We start from the raw sequence: 22,131 nt of genomic DNA, 5'->3' as shown, positions 1-22,131 counted from the left end.
TTTCAAAATTTATTAAACAAACAAAATTTTATACAAAAAAAAAAATTTAAAAAAATGGTGAAATGTTTTAAAGAAAGAAAGAAAAAATCTATAGAAACAATATGTGACAAAGTTTTGTTTTTTAAACAAATTTTTCATGGAACCACAATTTTGACCAAGTTGCCAATAGAAACCCAATTTTGATAAAATTGTCTACGAAAACAAAATTTTGATAAAATTGTCCATAGAAACACAATTTCCAGAATATTGAAACAAATATCTGAAGAAACGACGAAGTTTTGACTAAATTTTCTAAATAAATTAAAAATTTTTAAAAAATGAAAATAAAATTGCGATTTATATTGAACAAAACAAAAAATTTTTGACATAATTTTCTAAAGAAAAAATGTTTTTTGTTTTGAAATTCTTTTTTATTTACAATCTATCCTAGGGAAATAAGCAAATTAGATAACAGTTTTATATAATATTATATACAACAATTACAGATGTTATGCAAATCCATCGAAATACATAACGTATAACAAAAAAAAAACACTTAGTGAGATTTGCTGTGTATTTTAAAACCACAGATTAATTTCTAAAAGGCAAGTCTAGTATATGGTAGCGCTTTAGTCTTCTTGTTTCATTGGATCTGGTTGACATGATCGCCTATTCTGTTAAGATAGTTTTCTGATTGTATATTGAACAAAACAAAAAATTTTTACATAATTATGTAAAGAAATAAAATTTAGACAAATTTTTAAAAAATAATTTCTTTAAAACTTCAATTTTGACATACATGGTGGAAAAGTTTTATAAAAAGAAAATGTTGTCAAAATTTTCTATAAAAATCAAATTTTAATTTTATAAATAAAATTTCACAATTTTCTAAATAAATAAATATTTTGTGAAAAAAGATACATTTTTGTAAAATAAGAATTTTTAACAAAATTTAAAATTTTTCAAAGAAATAAAATTTTGCAAAAATTTTGTAAAGAAATAAAACTTTCTACAGAAACAAAATTTTAAGAAAAATTTGTATTGAAGCAAAATTTTATATATAACTTTGGGATCCGTTTTATCGATGTGCTTTTTAATTTATGCTTTTAGATTGTTTTTTACTCGGATTATATTTGCCTATTTATGAAAAAATAGTTATTTTATTTTTTTTAAATCTCTAGGTCTACTATATGCTTTTATATATTAATAAAATAAAAAAACCTTTGCGTGGGAATCGAACCCAGAATTCACGAATCCAAAGAGTATATATCACCCACTGGGCTATACAACCAATCTCACAACCAATATGTATAACTGTTATTCGTTGTTCTCACAATTAAGACTTTTTAAGCATTTTTCCAAATACGTAGTTAATGCAAGAAAATATTATAACTGAAGCAAACAGAAATTTAAGCATCGGAACAAAGTTGACGAAACGTAGATTTAAACACACAGGTGTTAATATTTCGCTTCAATCTTTTATATTGCTGGACAAAATCTTTAAAATTTTTATGAAACTTCTGGGTAAAAGTTGTGACGAAATTTATCTATCAGAAAAACTGTATTAAATAGTTTTTCTGATATATACATTTCCGTTTTGATAAAACTATTGGAAATTCTTCCCACGACACCTGACTGACGGAGAACTTTTGCATAAAGCAAAATTTGACCACATAATTTGTAGAAACGAATTTTTGAAAAATAGTTAATAGAAACAAAATTTGACAAAATGTTCTTAAGAAACTAACGTAGAAACAAAATAGATTTACAATTTAATAAAAGCATTTTTCATAGGAACAAAAATTTGGTACACTTTTCTCTAAAGAAACAAAATTTTCTAAAGAAAAACAAATGTTTCCAAATTTTCGAAATAAGTCAAATGTTGACAAAATTGTATGTATAAGTGAAGTACAAACAAAATTTAAAATTTTATTAAACAACATCTTTTTATAGAAACACAATTATGACAATAAAATTTTAGATATAAACAAAGCTTTCTTTTCTGTATAAAATCATTTTAACATTCTTTATTTAAATGAAATATTGAAATATAAATAAAAGCATTTATTTATATAAAAGCATTTTATCATTCTGTATTTAAATGAAATATTTAAGAAAGAAATAAAATTTAGAACAATTTTTTCTTAGAAATAAACTTTCGGCATAATGTTCTAAATAAATAATATATTGACAAAATTTTCCATATAAATTAAATTTAAATAAAAAACCCAAATTTTCTATAGAAATAAAATGTTGAAAAAATTTTCTAAAGAAATAAAATTTTGAAATTTTTGATAAAGTAATAAAATTTTGACAAAATTTTCTGCAAAAATTAAGTTGTGAAAAAAAAATATTATAACACTTTCCCTAGACGTTCTGGTTATTTCTTTACATCTGATTATAATGCGGCGTTTAAATCTGTTTTAAGATATAGATTAAACAAATTACTTGTAAAAAATCTTAATTTTACTGACAGCGATAAGGTAACTTTATCCTATATATATTTTAACTTGGTAACACTGTAATGAAGTACTAGTTTTGCGAATTTCCCGCCATTTTTTATGATTTGTTTTTCTGTTTGTTAAGTTAAATGGTGCAATAGCATATGTATTGTAAGTGTTAATGTCAAAGAGCAATCAGTGGTTACGTAGCTCAATATGTAGCGTAGTGGAGTGGGAGTACTGAGGTCTAGGTTCAAATCCTGTGGCACCCACATTTTTAGATTTTGTTTAATTATATATAAGGTATGATAATTAAACCTAAAACATTTTTTTTTTGCAGACCTTTTTCGAAACCGTATTATCCTTCATTGGGAATTTTTAAAATCATACTGTTTTTGGGAATCTATTAATACAAATGATGTTCGAAATGGATGAAATTTTGATGATAAATGAAATAAATTTGTAGGATTGAGACAACATTTTCTAAAGCAATAAAGGATTGATGAAATTTTCAATATATCATTGAAAAACTATTGTCGTAAAACAGAGAATGATATAAATTGTTGTATTGTCTAAAAGTCGATAATCTTTACAATACGATTTGACTTAGTAATGGAATTTTATACCAGTTATTGAATCGATGTTAACTTGTCCAAAAAAATTTGAAACCTTCTGTTTTAACACATTTTTGACAAAATATTCAATAGAACAAAATTTTTTATAGAAACAAAATTTTGTAAAAAAAATCTATTAAAAGGGAACTGTGACAAAATGGGAAGAAAAATAAAAAAAAATTAAAAAACAAAATTGTCCAAAAAAAAAAATTTGTTATAAAACCAAAATGTTCTATAAGAACAAAATTTTATATTGGAGAACATTTTGTATATTTTCAATTCCATAAAAAGTTTTAAACCAACATTTTAACATTACTACAAAAACAACATTTTGGTAAACTTTTGTATAGAAACAAGGTTTTTGTTCTAAATTTTAGTTTTATAAAGTTCGTATTTTTTGTTTTCAATACAAAAGTTTGTCAAATTTTTTTATAGAAACTTTTGTCATTGTTGTCTTTTTATAGAAAGTTTTGTAATGTTTTTGGTTTTGCAAAGGATTTTTGTCCAAATGCTGCTTCAGTAGAAACTTTTGTCAATATTTTGTCGAAATTTTATTTTGTAAAAATTTTATGTCCATAAAATATTTAGTCAAAATGTTGTTTCAATAGGAAATTTTGTCAAAATTGTGTTTTTATCGAAATGTTTGTCAAAAGTATGTTTATGTAGAAACTCTTTTTTTCTTTTTTCGTTTCTGAAAAACACTGTTTCTTGTTAAACATTAAAAACAAAACAGATTTAAATTCTTTTGTCAAAAATTTGTTGGTATAAAAAACTTTGTCACATTTGATTTATATAGACTTTTTTCTGTAGAACATCTTGTCAACATTTAATTTCATTAAAAAATGTTGTCAACATTTTTTTCTGTAGAATTTTTTTTTTCAGTTTTTTTAAGAAAACTTATCAAAAAATTTCTAAAATTTTTTTTCTTTTGATTAAGCTACTCGTGTAGCTTAAATCAAAATTACAATAATGATTGCTCATATTTTTTTTGTATAGAAAATTATGTTAAAAATTACCTTTTTTAAGAAAGTTTTGTAAGAAATTTATTTCTGTAAAACATGTTATTTCTTTAGAAAACTTTGTTTTGTCAAATTTCTTTATAGAAACTTTTGTCATAGTTGTCTTTATACCCTTCACCACTACTGTGGTACAGGGTATAATAAGTTTGTGCATTTGTATGTAACGCCAAGAAGGAAAAGTCTGAGACCCATCGTTTAGTATACCGATCGTCTTAGAATTAAATTCTGAGTCGATTTAGCGATGTCCGTCTGTCTGTCTGTCTGTCTGTCCGTCTGTCTGTCTGTCTGTTGATGTATTTTTGTGTGCAAAGTACAGCTCGCAGTTTTAGTCCGATTGTCCTAAAATTTGGTATAGGGTCCTGTTTCGGATCAAAGACGATCCCTATTGATTTTGGAAAAAATCGGTTCAGATTTAGATATAGCTGCCATATATATTTTTCACCGATCTGGTCATAACTGGCGTGTATATCAACCAATCTTCCTCAAATTCCGTACATACGAATATTTTATGAGTCTCGAAAAACTTGCAAATTTTCATCCAAATCGGTTCAGATATAGATATAGCTCCCATATACAGCTTTCGCCCGATTTACACTCAAATGACCACAGAGGCCAATTTTTTGCTCCGATTTAGTTGAAATTTTGCACAGGGAGTAGAATTAGCATTGTAGCTATGTGTGACAAATTTGGTTGAAATCGGTTCAGATTTAGATATAGCTCCCATATATATGTTTTTCTGATTTCGACAAAAATGGTCAAAATACCAACATTTTCCTTGTTAAATCGCCACTGCTTAGTCGAAAAGTTGTAAAAATGACTCTAATTTTCCTAAACTTCTAATACATATATATCGAGCGATAAATAAACTTTTGCGAAGTTTCCTTAAAATTGCTTCAGATTTAAACGTTTCCCATATTTTTTTACTAACATTGTGTTCCACCCTAGTGCATTAGCCGACTTAAATGTTGAGTCTATAGATTTTGTAGAAGTCTATCAAGTTCTTCCAGATCGAGTGATATTTAAATGTATGTATTTGGGACAAACCTTTATATATAGCCCCCAACACATTTGACGGATGTGATATGGTATCGAAAATTTAGATCTACAAAGTGGTGCAGGGTATAATATAGTCGGCCCCGCCCGACTTTAGACTTTCCTTACTGGTTTTATATAAAGTTTTGATTTGTATACCCTCCACCATAGGATGGGGGTATATTAACTTTGTCATTCCGTTTGTAACACATCGAAATATTGCTCTACGACCCCACAAGGTATATATATTCTGGGTCCTGGTGAAATTCTGAGTCGATCTAGCTATGTCCGTCTGTCCGGCTGTCCGTCCGTCTGTGGAAATCACGCTAACTTCCGAACCAAACACGCAATCGACTTGAAACTTGTCACAAGTAGTTATTATTGACGTAGGTCGGATGGTATTGAAAATGGGCCATACCGGACCACGTTTACGTATAGCCCCCATATAAACCGATCCCCAAATTTAACCTCTGAAGCCTCTTGGTGGTACCTGGTTTTAGTATATGGTCTCTAACAACCATGCAAAAAATGGTCCATATCGGTCCATAATTAGATATAGCCCCCATATAAACCGATCACCAGATTTTAACTCCGGAGCCTCTTGGTGGAACAAAATTCATCCGATCCGGCTGAAATTTGGTACCTGGTGTTAGTATATGGTCTCTAGCCACCATGCAAAAATTGGTCCATATCGGTCCATAATTATATATAGCCCCATATAAACCGATCCCCAGATTTGACCTCCGAAGCCTCTTGGAGGAGCAAAATTCATCCGATTCGGCTGAAATTTGGTACGTGGTGTTAGTATATGATCTCTAACAACCACGCAAAAATATGGTCTCTAACAACCATGCTAAAATTGGTCCATATCGGTCAATAATTATGTATAGCCCCCATATAAACTGATCCCCACCGTTGCCACTAGGAACAAAAATAATCTACCAAAATTTGGAGAAAGTTCTACAAAAAATATCTTCTATAGAACATTTAGTTCCATTTCTATAGAAAATTTTGCCAAAATTTGATTTCTAAAAAAATTTTACCGAAATTTGATTTCTAAAGAAAGTTTTACCAAAATTTGATTTCTTTAGAAAATTTTGCCAAAATTTGGTTTCTATAGAAAATTTTGCCAAAATTTTATTTCAATAGAAATTTTGTTAAAATTTTATTTCTATAGAAAATTTTGGCATAATTTTATTTCTGTAAAAAAATTTTGCTAAAATGTTATTTCTGTAGAAAATTTTGCCAAAATTGTTTTGCTATAGAAAATTTTGCCAAAATTATTTTCCTAAAGAAAATATTGCCAAAATTTTAGTTATAAAGAAAATTTTGATAAAAATATAGCAAATTTTGGTGAAATTTTATTTCTGTAACTAATTTTGACAAAATTTTATTTCTATGGATGACAGTCTTTAATAGAAGTTTCTACGCAATCCATGGTGGAGGGTACATAAGATTCGGCCTGGCCGAACTTACGGCCGTATATACTTGTTTTTTTTTATTTTGCAAAAGATTTTTGTCAAAATTAGAAACTTTTGTCAATTTTTTTATACCCACCACCATAGAATGGTAACGGGGGTATAATAAGTTTGTCATTCCGTTTGTAACACATCGAAATACCGATTTCCGACTATATAAAATATATATATTCTTGATCAGGGAGAAATTCTACGACGATATAAGCATGTCCGTCTGTCCGTCTGTCTGTTGTAATCACGCTACAGTCTTCAATAATGAAGCAATCGTGCTGAAATTTGAAATCTTTTGTCTGCAGGCAGGTCAAGTTCGAAGATGGGCTATATCGGTCCAGGTTTTGTTATAGTCCCATATAAACCGACCTCCAAATTTGGGGTCTTTGACTCATAGAAACCGTAGTTGTCATCCAATTTGCCTGAAATTTAAAATCTGGAGGTATTTTAGGACCATAAAGAGGTGTGCCAAAAATGGTGAGTATCGGTCCATGTTTTGGTATAGCCCCCATATAGACCGATCTCCCGATTTTATTTCTTGGGCTTCTAGAATCCGTAGTTTTTATCCAATTTGCTTGAAATTTAAAATCTAGAGGTGTTTTAAGACCATAAAGAGGTGTGCTAAAAATGGTGAGTATCGGTCCATGTTTTGGTATAGCCCCATATAGACCGATCTCCCGAGTTTACTGCTTGGGCTTCTAAAATCTGTAATTTTTATCCAACTTGCCTGAAATTTTAAATCTAGAGGTGTTTTAAGACCATAAAGAGGTGTGCTAAAAATGGTGAGTATCGGTCCATGGTTTGGTATAGCCCTCATATAGACCGATCTCCCGATTTTACTTCTTGGGCTTATAAAAACCGTAGTTTTTGTCAAGTTTGCCTGAAATTGAAATTCTAGAGGTATTTTAGAACAATTAAGGGGTGCGCCAAAAATGGTGAGTATAGGTCCATGTTTTGGTATAGCCCCCATATAGACCGATCTCCCGATTTTACTTCTTGGGCTTCTAAAATCCGTAGTTTTTATCCAATTTGCCTGAAATTTAAAATCTAGAGGTGTTTTAGGACCGTAAAGAGGTGTGCTAAAAATGGTAGCATCGGTTCATGTTTTGCTATAGCTCCCGTATATACCGATCTCCCGATTTTACTTCTTTGGCTTATAGAAACCGTAGTTTTTATCCAATTTGCACGAAATTTGAAATCTAGAATTATTTTACGAGGTGCGCCTAAAATGGTGGGAATCGGTCAATGTTTTAGTATAGCATCCATGTAGACTGATCTTTCGATTTTACTTTTTGGGTTTGTAGAAATCGTAGTTATTGTCTAATTTGCCTGAAATTGAAAATCTGGAGGTTTTGTAGGACTATAAATATGTGTGCAAGAAATGATTTCATTGTTTGGGATTCTAGAAACCGTAGTTTTTATCCAATTAGCCTGAAATTTGAAATCGAGAAGTATTTTAGGACCATAAAGAGGTGTGCTAAAAATGGTGAGTATCGGTCCATGTGTTAGCCCCCATAAAACCGATCTCCCGACTTAACTTCTTGGGTTTCTAGAAACCATAGTTTTTGTCCGATTTGCGATAAATTGGAATGCCATAATATTGGTATTTTAGACACACAAAAACGTGAATCAGATTTAGGTTTTAGCGGTCCATTTTGTAAGGCCTCCATATAGACCGATTTCACTTCCTGAGGGTATAGAAGGCGCACTGATCAAGAAAATTGTTAAAATAGTAAAATATTCAGATTTTAATTCTCGTAATCATATAAATAATGCAGGTGGAAATCTAAAGATTTGCAAATCAAGGCGTTATTTCATCAGTTTCTTGTACACTTACAATAGATGTTAATGATTCCTCTAAAACTCAAACAAAAATGGTTCTTATAAATCCCGAATATGATATAGTCTTCATAGGTAAAATCTTTCAATTTATCTTCGGCAAGTGTACTAGTTGAACTGCCCTGCGTGGGAGAATATCTGTCATCAAACCCTTGAAATTTCAAAGGAAACTATAATATTTGTTTCATGGTGGTGGGTATTTAAGATTCGGTCAGCCGAACTTACTGCTGTATACTTGTTTTATAGAAAGTTTTGTAATGTTTTTGGTTTTGCAAAGGATTTTTGTCCAAATGCTGCTTCAGTAGAAACTTTTGTCAATATTTTGTCGAAATTTTATTTTGTAAGAAATTTCTAATTTTTTTTCTTTTGATTAAGCTACTCGTATAGCTTAAATCAAAATAACAATAATGATTGCTCATATTTTTTTTGTATAGAAAATTATGTTAAAAATTACGTTTTTTAAAAAAGTTTTGTAAGAAATTTATTTCTGTAAAACATGTTATTTCTTAAGAAAACTTTGTTTTTTTTTTCCAATATATTGTCAAAATTTTATTTCCTCAGAACATGTTGAAAAATTTTATTCTTTTAGAAAATTTCAAAATTTTATTTCCGTAGAAATTTTGCGAAACTTTTATTTATATAGAAAATAACTAAAATGTTGTTTCTACAGTTGTTTTGTTAAAATTTTATTTCTTTAAAAAATTATGTCGAACGTTTATTTCTAAGAAAACATGCATTGCAAAAACAGTGAGCTCACCAGGAAAAAAACTTTGGGTTAATTTTAGTAAATTTTGAATATTTGTTGAAAATTTTAGCTAAAAAGTATTACAAACGTTTGAATCACGCCGATGGCATAAAAATAGGTAAATATTTTTCACTTGTTAAAGAAAATTTTGTAGTTTGAAGGAAAAACATAGAGTTCAAAATTGCAAGAATGTCTTTAGTGACAACGAAGTTCAAGGTGGATGCATTTTTTGGTAAAATTTACTAATTTAAAGAAATTTTGAACTATTTGGTGGAAGACACGAATTTAGTTAATCGTAATGCTTCATTTATGTATATTTTTTTCCTTGGTGTTAGTTAATTTAACTAACGTACATTGATTTCTTAGAAAATGATGTTAAAATTTTGTTTCTAAGAATAGTTTTGCAAATTGTATTTCTTTAGAAAATTTTGTAAAAATTTATTTCTGCGTGCGTCTATCCAACCATCTTACAGTTTATAGGGCTTTGCCCAAACAAATTTGACAAACATTTTTTCCTCTACTGGTTAAGCTAGACTTGTAGTTTAGTCAATGCATGGTTTTAAGCTGAAATAAAAAAAACAACAACAAAATTTGTTTCTTTAGAAAATTATGTCACAGTTTTTTTCTTTTCTTAGAAAACTTCGCCAAAATATTATTCATTTAGCAAGTTTTTAATGTAATTAAATATTGAAACAAGTTCTACAGAAAAAATCTATTAGAAATTTTTCTATTGGAAAAAAACAAATTGTTGACATAAGAATACAATTTTTACTTCTTTAAATGTTTAATAAGAAAAAAGTGTTTTAAGGACGAAAAAATAAAAAGAGTCTACACAAGCATCCTTTTGACAAAACTTTCTATAAAAACAAAATTTTTAATAGATATAATATTTTGACTAAATAATTTATGGAAATAAAATTTTAACAAAATTTTCTACAGCAATAAGATTTTGACATAATCTTCTATAAAAAATTGACAACATTTTCTACAAAAAAAAAAATGTTGACACAAATTTTCTGTAAACCCAAAAATTTTACAACAGTTTCTATAAAAGGAAGACTTTGATAAAAAGTTTCTAGAAAGAAATTTGACAACCTTTGGATTGAAAAAAACATTTTTTATGAAATTTATAAAACATTTTAAAAAACTTTGTTTCTACACAAAAGTTTGTGAAAATACTTTTCCATAAACTTTTTCATGGAATTAAAAATATATAAAATTTTCTCCAATCTAACATTTTGTCAAAATTTTGTTCTTATAGAAAATTGTTACTTTATAAAAAGCTTTGTTTTTTAAGAAAAAGAAAAAGAAAAAAAATTTTGTCAAAGTTCCTTTTCAATAGATTTTTTTTTCAAAATTTTGTTTCTATAAAATATTTTGTTCTATAGAATATTTTGTCAAAAATGTTAAAACAGAAGGTTTCAAATTTTTAAGGACAAGTTGACATTGATTCAACGGTATAAAATTCCATTGTTAAGTTTATCGTCTTTTGCACAAGACAACAACTTATATCATTGTTTGCCACAAAATACTCGTTTGAAAAACATTTTTGTTTTGTTTACGACAATATTTTTTCAGTGTAATATTGAAAATTTTGTCAGTTCTTTATTTCATTCGAAAATGTTGTCAATTTATAAAATCATTTTATTATTTTCAAAAAACATAGCATGATTTTAAAAATCAAAGGCTAATAAGGAATCGACAAATAGTTTAAATTTAACTATCATAGATATAATCAATTAAATAAAATCTAAAAGCATATAATCTCTAGGTGCAACAGGATTTGAACCTGGACTTCAGGACTCCCACTCCACTGCGCTACATACTGAGCTACATAAGCGCTGATGCCTAATTGCTGTTAACACGTACAATACATATGCTATATTTGCACCATTTAACTTAACAACTAGAAAAACAAATCATAGAAAACTAGCGGGAATATCGCAAAACTAGCATCTCATTCTAGTGTTGCCAAGTGAAAGTACACATACAATTTAGTTACCTTATCGCTGTAGACAAAATGACTTTTTGAAGACATTTTTTCAAAATACATCGATAAATAGCTGTAAACACACTGCGTTATAAAAAGATCTAAAAACAATAAGAGAATGTCTAGCGACAACATGATAGTATGTCTAAACTGATTTTTTATAGAAATACCTTTTAAATTTGTGGAAAAGTTATGTTTTTATAAATAATTTTTTTTTTCTGTAGAAAATTTTGTTGCTGTAAGAAATCTTGTCAACTTTTTGTGTATTACAATTTTTGTATAGAAAAAAATGATAAATCATTACATAGAAACAAAATTTTAATACAATCAAAATTTTATATAAAACCAAATTTTTTATACAAAAAATTCTCCAACAAAAATGTTTTAAATTAACAAAATTTTTTAAAAAGTATTTCTACAAAAATCAATTTTGACACACATGGATAGGAAAGAGTTTATAAAGTGTCCGTTACGCTATCGCTAGACACTCTTGTTTTGTTAGATCAGTTTATAATGCAGTATGTTAACATCTTACATCATATTTTAAAAAACGTTAAAAAAAAACCTTCATTTTGCCTATAGCGAAAAGGTAACTTAGTTTTATATGTATTTTCATTTGGTAACACTGGAAGGTGACTCTAGATTTGCAATTTATTATGTTACTTTTATTTATTTGTTGTTCTGTTGCTTACGTTAACTGGTGCAAATACAGCACACGTGCAATACGTATTAATGTCACCCAGCAAAAAGAGCGTCTATAGCTCAGTATGTAGCGCATTAGAATGAAAGCCCTGAAGTCCGGGTTCAAATTCTATTGCACCCTGAAACTACATATTTATAGTTTTTATTTAATTTTCCGAAAAATAATTTTATTAATTCGTTTTAAAAATATAAATGTGCGAATGACAAATAAAATATCCTTTTGAATGAATTGTAATAATAGTGTATTGCATAAGGCCAATCTTTTAAAGAAGCAATTGAAATGATCATTGTATGAATCAGACTGTAGATGGCTTGTTTAACTTAGTAAAGCTTGGAACCAGTAGTAATATTTTATGCCTACTCATAGATGTCGCCTCACATCTTACAAGTTTATTTTTAATACAGGAGAGGTGGCAACAATACCAAAAAAATTGAGATATGAAAGTTGTTATAAATATTATAAAACAGGGTTATAAATTGTTAAACAGTAAGTAAATAAGTATAAATGTAACAGAGCAATAAATCAAAAATGCAAACTCAAAATTTTCAAAAACAGTCCCTGAACTATACGATAGACTGAAGTCCCCAAAGTATGCGGTTTATGTACGATTTTTTTGAGGACCGTCCCCAAAGTATGCAAATGTCCCCGAAATATACAATATATCGGAAAAAAGTCCCCAAAATATATGGTACGCATATATATATATATATATATATATATATATATATATATATATATATATATATATATATATATATATATATATATATATATATATATATATATATATATATATATATATATATATATATATATATATATATATATATATATATATATATATATATATATATATATATATATATATATATATATATATATATATATATATATATATATATATATTGCAAATTTTGTGACGATTTTTAAAATGGAAGTGACGATTATGACGAGTTCTTCGGAAAAAAGAAACGGTTTTTCTTGAAATTTTATTGGCAGCCCTGCTTGTAGCTGTTCAAAGCTGCAAGTACAGTAGGGGGTCCATCCTTATATCCTCGTCCATCCTTATATTCTCGCTTTCTGGTGGATAAGACACATCCCAGTTGACTGGATAAATTTCAATTAAAGGCCGGTATTAAGATCACATTGTCGGTAAATCAGTCATATTTTCAACGGATACTTTTTTTTTAAATTCATGTTAAAAGAAATAAACTTTTTTGCTTTGACTCATTCCCCACCAAGTTATAATAAAATTTGTTTAAAAAAAACCATGATTTTATTTTGTTTTTTTTATAGATTTATTTCCGATTTTAGCGGCTAAACTCGAACTTAATACCCACCTTAACTGTTTCAAACATTATTATTTATTTGTGCCTAAAACTATGTTATAAAATTGTTCATATAATTTCATAACTCCTTTAATTTATAATCGAAACATCTAAAAGTATGCTTCACAATAACAAAACCTCACCAATTTACTTAATTCATAGCATTGCCACCTTTGATCGTGAGTGGTCAACCTCTTTTGTACAAAAATTAAATTTTTTCAGTATATAAATAAACTATATAGCATTATCATTATGCTTTAAACTTACCCAATCTCAATACGGCCATTAACAGTTCCACAATACCCGATATCAAACAAAGTAATATTGCATATGATGGGCCCGAATCTAATCCAAATCCAGTATGACGACTAGTCATCAATGCCAACAAAGCAGTTGGACCAATTGTTACCTGGCGGCAACTGCCTAAAAAGGCGTAAATTAAACCACCAACAAAGGCTGAATACAAGCCGTACTTAAAAAGAAGAAAAACAAGAAAAATAGTTTCAGTAACAAGTATGCTAGGATATGCTACAGAAATTCATTAAATTTTAAAATTTCAGGTCGTGGCGTAAAATAGAAAACATCCCGAGTTATGTGGGGCTTAAATGATATATGGGTTATATATCAAGTAATGGCCCAAAACGAAACAAGGATTGGCCAGTCAAATAAGCATCCGAGGAATACGCGGCAAGTCAAATCCCCTGATATCCAAAGTAAAAAAAATTCCCCATCCACGAAAAAATCCCTAAAAAAATTTGGGAAAATCCCCTAATCTGCAACACTGCATCACAGCAAAAAAAAGATGGAAGTTTTCTAAAAATATTTCTTCTTATGACCATCCATGTCATAGCAAATGAGCTATTTGCTCCCGTTTTAAGCGAAATATTTAATTTTCGACAATTTGGACTCAAAAAAGAATAGAAAAACAATGGAAATGTTAAAGAATAGATTTTTAAAAATACGAGTATTAGCAACTTAAATTTAACTTGATTTATTTCAAACAAAAATATTATTGTACGGCTGTAAGTTGGTCCTGACCAAATTTTATATACTCTTCACCATGACTGGCTTAGAAGGTTCTAATAAAGTCTGCAATCCACAATCAATTTTCACTCAGTAACAAAAGAAACAAATTTTCCTGAGGCTCCAGAGGATTAGTGGTATAGTGTTTAAGTATAGTGGCAGCCCGATATTTCGGACTATTCAGTCCATTGTGATACCACAGTGGTGACCTTCTCTCTTATAACTGAGTGCTGCCCGATTCCATGTTGAGCTTAATGAGAAGGGACCACCCTTTTATAGCTGAGTACAAATAGCGTGAAACCACTTAGAGAAGCCCAAAGAAACCCACAGAAATGTCACCAGCATAACCACCGCTGAACATTTCTATGGAATATTTTGTCAACATTTTATTTCCATAGCAAATTTATAAAAAAAAATATTTCTATAGACAAATTTTATTTCTATGGAAAATTTTGTCACAATTTTATTTCTATGGAAAATTTTGTCAAAAATTTATTTCTATAGAAAATTTTATCTACATTTTATTTCTATAGAAAATTTTGTAAAAATTTTATTTCTATAGAAAATTTTGTCAAAAATTTATCTCTATAAAAATTTTGTCAAAATTTTATTTCTACAGATAATTTTGTCAAAATTGTATATCTATAGAAAATTTTGTCAACATTTTATTTCTGTAGAAAATTTTGTCAAATTTTTATTTCTACAGAAAATATTGTCAAAATGTTATTTCTATAGAAAATTTTATTTCTTAGCAAATTGTCTATGGAAAATTTTGCCAAAATTTTATTTCTATAGAAAATTTTATCAAAAAATTTATTTCTATAGAAAATTTTATTTCTATGGAAAATTTTGTCAAAATTTTATTTGCTATAGAAAATTCTGTCAAAATTTTATTTCTATAGAAAATTTTGTATACATTTTATTTCTATAGAAAATTTTGTAAAAATTTTATTTCTATAGAACATTTTGTCAAAATTTTACTTGCTATAAAAACAAATTTTCAATAGAAAACTTTGTCTAAATTTTATTCGCTTTATTATATATATTCGCTATATTTTGCCACAAATTTATTTCTATAGAAAATTTTATCGACAAATTTATTTCTATAGAAAATTTTGTCAAAATTTTATTTCCATAGAAAATTTTGTAAAAATTTTATTTCTATAAAAAATTTTGTCAAAATTTTATTTCTATAGAAAATTTTATTAAAAATTTTATTTTTATAACAAATGTCAAAATTTTATTTCTGTAGAAAATTTTTTCAAAATTTTATTTTTATGGAAAATTTTGTGAACATTTTATTTTTTAGAAAATTTTGTCAAAATGTTATTTCTATAGAAAATTTTGTCTAAATTTTATTTCTATAGAGTTTTGTCTAAATTTGATTTCTATAGAAAATTTTGTCAAAATTTTACTTGCTATAAAAACAAATTTGTCTAAATTTTATTTCAATAGAAAACTTTGTCTAAATTTTATTCGCTATAGAAAATTTTGCCAAAAATTTATTTCTATAGAAAATTTTATCAACAAATTTATTTCTATAGAAAATTTTATCAACAATTTTATTTCTATAGAAAATTTTGTCAAAATTTTATTTCTATAGAAAATTTTATTAAAAATTTTATTTTTATAAAAAATGTCAAAATTTTATTTCTTTAGAAATTTTTTTCAAAATTTTATTTTTATGGAAAATTTTGTGAACATTTTATTTTTTTAGAAAATTTTGTTGAAATTTTATTTCTATAGAAAATTTTGTCTAAATTTTATTTCTATAGAGTTTTGTCTAAATTTGATTTCTATAGAAAATTTTGTCAAAATTGTACTTGCTATAAAAACAAATTTGTCTAAATTTGATTTCTATCGAAAATTTTGTCAAAATTGTACTTGCTATAAAAACAAATTTGTCTAAATTTTATTTCAATAGAAAACTTTGTCTAAATTTTATTCGCTATAGAAAATTTTGCCAAAAATTTATTTCTATAGAAAATTTTATCAACAAATTTATTTCTATAGAAAATTTCATCAACAATTTTATTTCTATAGAAAATTTTGTCAAAATTTTATTTCTATAAAAAATTTTGTCAAAATTTTATTTCTATAGAAAATTTTATTAAAAATTTTATTTTTATAAAAAATGTCAAAATTTTATTTCTTTAGAAATTTTTTTCAAAATTTTATTTTTATGGAAAATTTTGTGAACATTTTATTTTTTTAGAAAATTTTGTCAAAATTTTATTTCTATAGAAAATTTTGTCTAAATTTTATTTCTATATAAAATTTTGTCAAAATTTTACTTGCTATAAAAACAAATTTGTCTAACTATTATTTCAATAGACAACTTTGTCTAAATTTTATTCGCTATAAAAAATTTTGCCAAAAATTTATTTCTATAGAAAATTTTATCAACAAATTTATTTCTATAGAAAATTTTATCAACAATTTTATTTCTATAGAAAATTTTGTCAAAATTTTATTTCTATAAAAAATTTTGTCAAAATTTTATTTCTATAGAAAATTTTATTAAAAATTTTATTTTTATAAAAAATGTCAAAATGTTATTTCTTTAGAAAATTTTTGTCAAAATTTTATTTTTATGGAAAATGTTGTGACCATTTTATTTTTTTAGAAAATTTTGTCAAAATTTTATTTCTATAGAAAATTTTGTCTAAATTTTATTTTTATAGAGTTTTGTCTAAATTTGATTTCTATAGAAAATTTTGTCAAAATTGTACTTGCTATAAAAACAAATTTGTCTAAATTTTGTTTCAATAGAAAACTTTGTCTAAATTTTATTCGCTATAGAAAATTTTGCCAAAAATTTATTTCTATAGAAAATTTTATCAACAAATTTATTTCTATAGAAAATTTTATCAACAATTTTATTTCTATAGAAAATTTTGTCAAAATTTATTTCTATAAAAAATTTTGTCAAAATTTTATTTCTATAGGAAATTTTATAAAAAATTTTATTTCCATAGAAAATTTTATCAAAATTTTATTTTTATGGAAAATTTTGTGAACATTTTATTTTTTTAGAAAATTTTGTCAAAATTTTATTTCTATAGAAAGTTTTGTCTAAATTTGATTTCTATAGAAAGTTTTGTCTAAATTTTATTTCTATAGAAAGTTTTGTCAAAATGTTACTTGCTATAAAACAAATTTGTCTTTCTTTTATTTGCTATAGAAAATTTAGACTAATTTTTATTTCTGCAGAACATTTTGTCAAAATTTTATTTCTATAGAAAAATTTGTCTAAATTTTATATCTATAGAAAGTTTTGTCTAAATTTTATTTCTATAGAAAATTTTATCAAAACGTTTATTTTTATAGAAAATGTCAAAATTTTATTTCTATAGAAAAATTTTTCAAAATTTTATTTTTATCGAAAATAGAAAATTCTGTCAAAATTTTATTTCCATAGAAAAGTTTGCCAAATTTTATTTCCATAGAAAATTTTGTTAAAATTGATGTTCGGTCGAAACAGGATTTGAACCGACTACCATTTGTGTGCAAAGCGGGCATGCTACACGCAAAGAAAAAAACGTTTGGAAAACGTATACCGAAAACGTTTTTCTTTTGTTAAAGTTTTTTGAATTGCTTCGAAAATTTTAAACTTATCACCAAAAACATTCGCTTGTTACTAAATTTTTATTTTTTCAATAAAAAAAGTTATTTTTGAAACAACAACACAGTCCATTTCGTTTATATCAAACACTGTTCTTTTCTGACTTTAGGTCTTTAATAAGACACATTTTACAGTTCAAAATTTAATATACTACAATGTAATGTTGCACATTTTTTCGGAATCTTCCGAACATATCTGGAATATATGTAAAAAAAAACTTTGGTTGAAGCAGGGATCGAACCCACGACCCTTGGCATGCAAGTCGGACGTAGCAACCACTGCTCCACGGTGCCAAACAAAATGTTTGTTTCTGTTAAATAAACTTTGTTTATTCGGTTCATGGGCGCCGCAAGCTATGCTATATAAATATAACTTATATGGATATTTATCTATTGATGACCATAACAGGTACATAGCTCAGTGGTTAGTGTATTGGCTTACAAAGAGCAGGGTCCGCGGTTCGATTCTCCGTCCAGGCGAAAGGTAAAAAAATTTTAAAAATTTATAAAATCGTATAATTTCTTCTACATTGTTGGCATTACAGGAAAAGGTGTTAAGAACTAAAAAAAACCTCGTGGATGTGAGAAAGATGTGAGGGAAAATGCAATTAGCAAAAAAAAAAACAATGTTTTTTTTTTTTTTTTTTGAGTTTGTCTTTATGAAATTGTTTTTACATCCTGGAAAAGAATAAACGTTTATCACAAAAAGTATATACTTTTCTTCCAAATACACTTCCTTACAGCGAAAAGCAAATGAGAAACGATCTTTGTTTGTCTTGGGAGGAAAGAATTATTTTTTTGCGTGTAACCATTGCACCACGATGGCTTCCTCTCCTCCAAATCTGGGGATCGCTTTATATAGAGCTTTATTGCTCCAGGAGGTGATCGTAATCCTTCTCTGCGTGCTTAATCCTTCTCTCCACATTTTCACTAATTCCAAATCACAACTAATCATTTTTTTCAGATTTTGAATATTGTCCCATAAAAATTACTAATTTCTGCCATACAAAACATACCTGTGGTTCCAAACCAGCCAATGTGGCATAGGCTAAACCCTGTGGCAATACTGTAAGACCAACTGTTATGCCAGCTATTAAATCCGATACAGCATCTTGTCCTGTGTAGCCCTTCAACCACTTAAGACCGGGCAATACACGATATGCAAACTTTGTTGGTTTCATTGTGTTGTAGCTGGAATAGCACAAAAATAAAATCAATTATAGTATTCATTTAAAAAAAATATATCGCCATTGTATTTTAATGACATATAATGGTGACATTTGTAATGTATTATAATGGGATTTTATTACGGCTATTGTTGTGGTTACAATACACGAGTATATCTATAGTTAAGTTATGAAGAAGAATTATTATTATATATATATTTTTTTTTAAATTAAGTAATGTTTATTACACAGAAAAAAAAAAAAACATTTTATGATTCAATCATGTTACATCAAATTAGTTTTTCTAAATTACATTCTATGTCACTAGAGCTTTTGATGTGCTGATTTTTCAAATAAATTAAATAAACAAAAATAAAAAATAAAATATTTATTATAAATAAATAAAATATTTATAATAACAACAAGTATATACGGCCTTAAGTTGGGCCGAGCTGAATCTTAAATTCCTACACACAAAAAATTTTTTTCTGGTTCAATCACGAAATTAATTAATCCAATTAATTTTTTAATTGAAATGGCTTCAGTCACAGAAGTGCTGGTATCAATTAAAAAATGAATTGAAGGTCAATTAAAAAATTAATTGATACTATTAATTTTTGTGATTGATTTTTTATTCAATTAAAAAAATTGTTGAATCAATTAAAGTTTTAATTGAATATTTTTTAAAACTCAATTAAAATTTTAATTGGAAAAATTTTCGTGAAATTTTTTCTGTGTACCACCATGAATCAAACAATATTATTTCCTTAGGTTACTTGTCTCGTCAGGTTACTTAAAAATACATATATAGAATTTCAGGTGGATTTGATGACAGATACTCTGCCAAACAAACATGTATACCATGGACCGATCCACACCATATTCGATACATCTGTTTACGGACCGAAAATCTCTCTAAATTTTGAATTTTCGGCAAATCGGATAAAAATTGAGATGTCTCGAAGTCAAATCGGTAGATCGATCTATATTATCTATATATATAAAATGCAATCTATGTTTGTTTATTTGTTTGTTTGTTTGTATGTTCCGAGTTGGCTCCGAAACGGCTGAACCGATTTACTTGAAACTTTCAGAGATCGTAGGGGGCGTTCATGTGGTGAAAATAGGGCACCTCAGTTTTTGACACCTGGTCGCGGAGGGGGACCTCCCCTTCGTCGGACTTTTTGAAAATTGGACCAAAGTTTACTTGAAATTTTCATTGAAGATTGGGGTTGGCATCAAGACAAAGATCCGCTTTTTATTTCGATATTTTGTGGTGGGGGGCCTCCCCTTTGTTCGATTTTTTTTTAAAGTACAGTGAAAAAACTAAAATTCTTTAAATTATTAGAGATTTACAGAGAACATGTGGTAAGGTTATGGAATTAATATGGGGTACCCGATGATTTCATATGTGGATGGGGAGGGGACCTCCCCCTTGCCCTACTTTTTGAAACTTGGAACAAAATTATGCGATTTGCTTGAAATTTTCATTAAATGTTGGGGTTGGCATCTAGACAAAAATCCGCTACATTATTTTTCGATATTTGGTTGGGAAGGGGGACCACCCCTTTGCCCGATTTTTTTTTTTTTTGTTTTTTGAAAGTACAAACAAAACTAAACTCCCCCGACTGAAATTTTACGGAAAAATGGGTGAGGTTATGAAATTTATATCAGGTTCTTAATTTTTTAATAAAAATAAAAGGGCATAGGGAGACATCCGCTTCTCTTAAGTACATACAGAGAAACAATTAAACTTTTACCGAGTTACTTGAAATTTACAGAGGACTGGGGAGAGGTTACGATATTAATAGTTGATACCTGATTTTGTGATATTTGGATGGAGGAGAGGCCGCCCTTTTAGGCTTATAATTTGCTTGATACGCTACATCACTTTTCGATATTTAGTCGGGGAGGAGGTCCTCCTCTAAAACTGCAAAAAAAAAACAACAATTCTTAAGTTTTCTTGAAATTTACATAGGTAGTGGGGGAAGTTTATGAACGAAGAGGCAACCTTCCTTGCCCCACACTTGAAGGAAAGTTTCAAGAAGGTTAGGGGTGCTATTCACTACGGTGTTTGTCGATATTGTATCGGGGAAAGTGACGTCCCTTTAAAACAATAGAGCAAAATTTAAATATCGCCGATCTACTTGAAATTTACAGGGAACGTGGGATGAACTGATTAAATTTATACATGATTTTTAAATTAGTATATGATTTTTCGATATCTGGTTGGGGATTGAAATAAACTTTGTCGATTTACTTCGATAGAATTTATAGGGACCATTGAGTCGTTGCGAAATTAATATAGGGTACGTGATAGTCCGATATCAGGTCGGAGTGGAGCGAAGGTGGGGAGAGGGTTCCCTTTTTGTCCGTTTTTTTTTTTTAAATTGAAAGTAGAAGGTTGTCCGTAAATGGGAACTCGGTACATAATTTGATGATTTTTGCACAGGCTTCTGCCAGACTTCTTTTTAGTAAAGAACTTAAATGTACATGAAATTGGCAGCCAACGTAGAGGGTGCATCATTTTCCAACATTTTAGCAAATGTTAATGTGGTAAAATTTTTTACTACTTTTGCTTTTTCCGATTTATTGGATGGGAAACAGTAATTCTTTGTATGTTATAATATAGTGCTTAATTTTCAGATATGTTGAGGAGAAGGATACCTTTCCTTGACAAACCACACTTAAAATTCACAAGAAATATAGAAGAAGGTACACCCTCTCCCGCCGTATTTGTACCTATAAACGAAAAATCAAGTAGTCCGATTTGTTTCAAAGAATTCAAATCTTTTCGAATTTGTTTTCAGCACGAAGGATATAGTTGACTAAGTTAACGCAAAATGTTCCTCCAAATACGTTTCGGAAGGCGCAGCGAAGCGGGCCGGGTTACGCTAGAATATTATATTAGGCTTACTTATGTGTGAACCCAAAATACCTCTTGATTTTGAATTTCCCAAGAAGTTAAATTGGGGAGATCGTCCGATATGGGGTCTATACCAAACCGTGGACCGATACACACCATATTCGGTACACTTATTTATGAACCCAAGTGACCTTTAGATTTTTAATTTCAGGTAAATCGGATAAAAATTGCAGTGTCTAGAAGCCCAAGAATTAAAATCGGGAGATCGATCTACCTGGGGGCTATACCAAAAC

At 27.9% G+C, this 22,131-nt stretch overlaps 1 protein-coding gene across 4 annotated transcripts in view; it reads right to left on the bottom strand.

The window, feature by feature from the left end:
* Nucleotides 1-22,131, bottom strand: part of LOC142234500 (sodium-independent sulfate anion transporter) — a 47,999-nt gene that overhangs the window by 13,571 nt on the left and 12,297 nt on the right. For all 4 annotated transcript variants that reach the window (XM_075305659.1, XM_075305662.1, XM_075305660.1 and 1 more), the window contains exons 2-3: nucleotides 18,823-18,997; nucleotides 13,427-13,631 (exon numbers count right to left, since the gene is read on the bottom strand). In XM_075305659.1, the coding sequence (XP_075161774.1) occupies nucleotides 13,427-13,631; nucleotides 18,823-18,987 (370 nt within the window). In that variant the 5' untranslated portion in view covers nucleotides 18,988-18,997. The remainder of the gene's footprint in view (nucleotides 1-13,426; nucleotides 13,632-18,822; nucleotides 18,998-22,131) is intronic.

This window comes from Haematobia irritans, chromosome 4, assembly GCF_050003625.1.
Source record: "Haematobia irritans isolate KBUSLIRL chromosome 4, ASM5000362v1, whole genome shotgun sequence".
Taxonomy (NCBI): domain Eukaryota; kingdom Metazoa; phylum Arthropoda; class Insecta; order Diptera; family Muscidae; genus Haematobia; species Haematobia irritans.
Note: the sequence above shows the minus strand (reverse complement) of the source record. Positions and strands in the feature narration are given on the sequence as shown.